Source organism: Aplysia californica, unplaced genomic scaffold (genome assembly GCF_000002075.1).
Source record: "Aplysia californica isolate F4 #8 unplaced genomic scaffold, AplCal3.0 scaffold00668, whole genome shotgun sequence".
NCBI classification, from domain to species: domain Eukaryota; kingdom Metazoa; phylum Mollusca; class Gastropoda; order Aplysiida; family Aplysiidae; genus Aplysia; species Aplysia californica.
The window spans coordinates 354,314-356,729 of NW_004797938.1; the positions used below are offsets into that span (position 1 = coordinate 354,314).

The 2,416-nt window shown below is 49.6% G+C and overlaps 1 protein-coding gene across 1 annotated transcript in view; it reads right to left on the minus strand.

Moving 5' to 3' along the window:
* LOC106013116 overlaps positions 1-2,119 on the minus strand; it is a gene marked incomplete at its 5' end in the record, with an annotated part of 5,630 nt that extends 3,511 nt beyond the window's left edge. Inside the window, 2 exon segments of the mRNA XM_013087994.1 lie at positions 1,090-1,672; positions 1,733-2,119. Coding sequence (XP_012943448.1) covers positions 1,090-1,672; positions 1,733-2,119 — 970 coding nt within the window.
* Positions 2,120-2,416: the final 297 nt, after the last annotated feature.

The window sequence follows — 2,416 nt, forward strand, 5'->3', positions numbered from 1 at the left end:
TCTCTCCACCTCTCTCTCTCTCTCTCTCTCTCTCTCTCCCTCTCTCTCCCCCTCTCCCACACCTCTCTTCCTCCACGACAACAATGGTGTTGCTGATGTCACTCACCCAAGGACTGGTCACTCACAGAGGCCATGACCCCAGGAGTCTCACGGTCCATGGCCCCTAGAACGTCAAACCTTGTGGGCGTGGCAAGGGGGCGGAGTCTTGGCGGGAAACCTGGAAGGGGAACCAACGAAGTCAGCTTAACACAGCGCCCTTGTCATAGACCATATTTTGAAACTATTCATGTGAGTCATCGATCTTATCAAATGAAAAGATGTAGGCTTAAAAAATGACTTTGGTTAGTGTGTGTGTGTGCGTGTGTGTGTGTGTGAGTAAGAATAAAAACGACAACACCAAGAAACAAACATTTTTTCATATAGGTGTCTTTATTCCCCCGTCGACAGAGTTTAGATCAGCCACGAGTTCGGGCTTCCAAACCTTTCTATGAGGGCCAACCCGGGCTCAGAGAGAATCAACATCCCAGATACTCGATTAAGAATTATCTCTCTACTTGGGAATCGAACTTAGATCTCCTGTGTGCGACAGCGAAGCCCCTAATCGCTTCTCCACAGACGCCAGTGTAGCTAGAGAGGGTGGGGAGAATGTTAACATGGGTAAATGATATGTGGGAAAAGGGGGGGGGGGCGCTGGTGGTGCGGGCACTGAATTACTTTTTGGGCAACTTTCTTGCTCCTGATTCCCCCCCCCCCCCTTCCAAGAAAGGAGGAAAGAAAGAAAGAAAGAAAGAGAGGGAGGCACGGAGGAGACGGAAGAGAAAGACACATATAAACAATAAAATCAACAACAACAACAACAACAACAACAACAACAACAACAACAACAACAACAATGCAAACAGCACCACCATCACCACCACCACCACCACCACAACAACAACAACAGCAGCAACTACAACAACTGCAACTTTAAACAACCAAACCGCACACACGCACACACTCACACACTCACACACACACACACACACACACACACACACACACACACACACACACACACACACACACACACACGATCCAGGAACTCACCCGCCCATCTGCCTCTGCAGCTCCATAATGCTAGGTGGAGACACTGCCTTCGTCCTCAGAATGGAGATGTTCCTGTTTCTGTAATCACCGTAAGCGATGCCGCTTCTATTGTCATTATCATCCTCGCCCTCATCATCGGTATACGCTCCATCGCCAATATCGTCGTCGTCGTCGACAAAATCATTGACGTTGATGATATTGCAGTCTATGTCGTCAAGAATGCTCTGAGCAACACGTCGAAAGACCTTGCGACCTCGTGGTGTCTTCGAGATATCCGTTGCCTTGACGACCGGTTTCTTCAGCGCCGCCTGTTGTTTCGGATGTCTGGACAGGCGTAGTCTGTTAAAAGACGTCTGGGAACGAAGTCTTCTTCTTGTACTCTTCTGCGCGGAGGAAGACGTCGTGCTTTGAACAGGTTTCCTTTCGTTGCCACTGTCTCCTCCTTCTTCTTTGATCGTATGCAGACGTCGAATCTCCTTCCCAGACGTTTGAGGAGCGACCCGTATGACGTCAGCCAAGTACTCGTGCTCTATGATGATCATGTCGTCATCCAGGAGAAATCTCCCCGCGTCTTGCCTCGGGTCTTCCCGGAGGAGTTTCGGGTTTTCCCGCAGGAGGTTCGGGCTTTCCCGATGAATGGGACCATCGCGCAAAAGTGAATTTTCCAATCCGTTCAGATTTTCTGGCAAATCTTTACACGAAGATGATAACTTAGTCTTCGTCTGTCCCGAACTTGTCTGCGCCTCTGATTCAGACTTCTGTTGCTGCGTTGGCAAATCTAATTCTTGACCATTGTAGTTGTAGCTCTTGCTACTCACTTCATCAGCTGGACCGCCCTCATGTAAAAACTGCGGGACAGAACTGCTCCTGGTTGGGGGCTCGGCTTCGAGTTCAGCAGCCTTCTGGATCTCTCCAGCCAATGGCCGAGTAGAGTCGGGTCCAGCCAGAAGATTCCAGCTTTTAGAAAGCCTGACCTCTGGGCTATTCGTGAACGGGGCTGTGCTTTCGTGAAGCCAGCGGAGTTGAGTCGCTGAAACAGATCACGGAAACTAAATGACAATACTTGTCTTGACCACAATAATGAACTGAAGTCTAGGCGGAAAGGAGTATACGGCTCAAAGGCAAAACTGCTTCAAGTGTCCGTTTTCTTGAGTTTTCGGACCTCTTGTATGCGATTTCTCTTTCTCTTCTTATGTTCTCGAATCTCTCTCCCTAACCCCTCCCCTATATTCCCCATTCTCTCTCTCTCTCTCTCGGCATCTCTCAACCTCTCTCCCTCCCCCCCTCTCTCTCTCTGCCCCCTCTCTCTCCACCTCTCTCTCTCTCT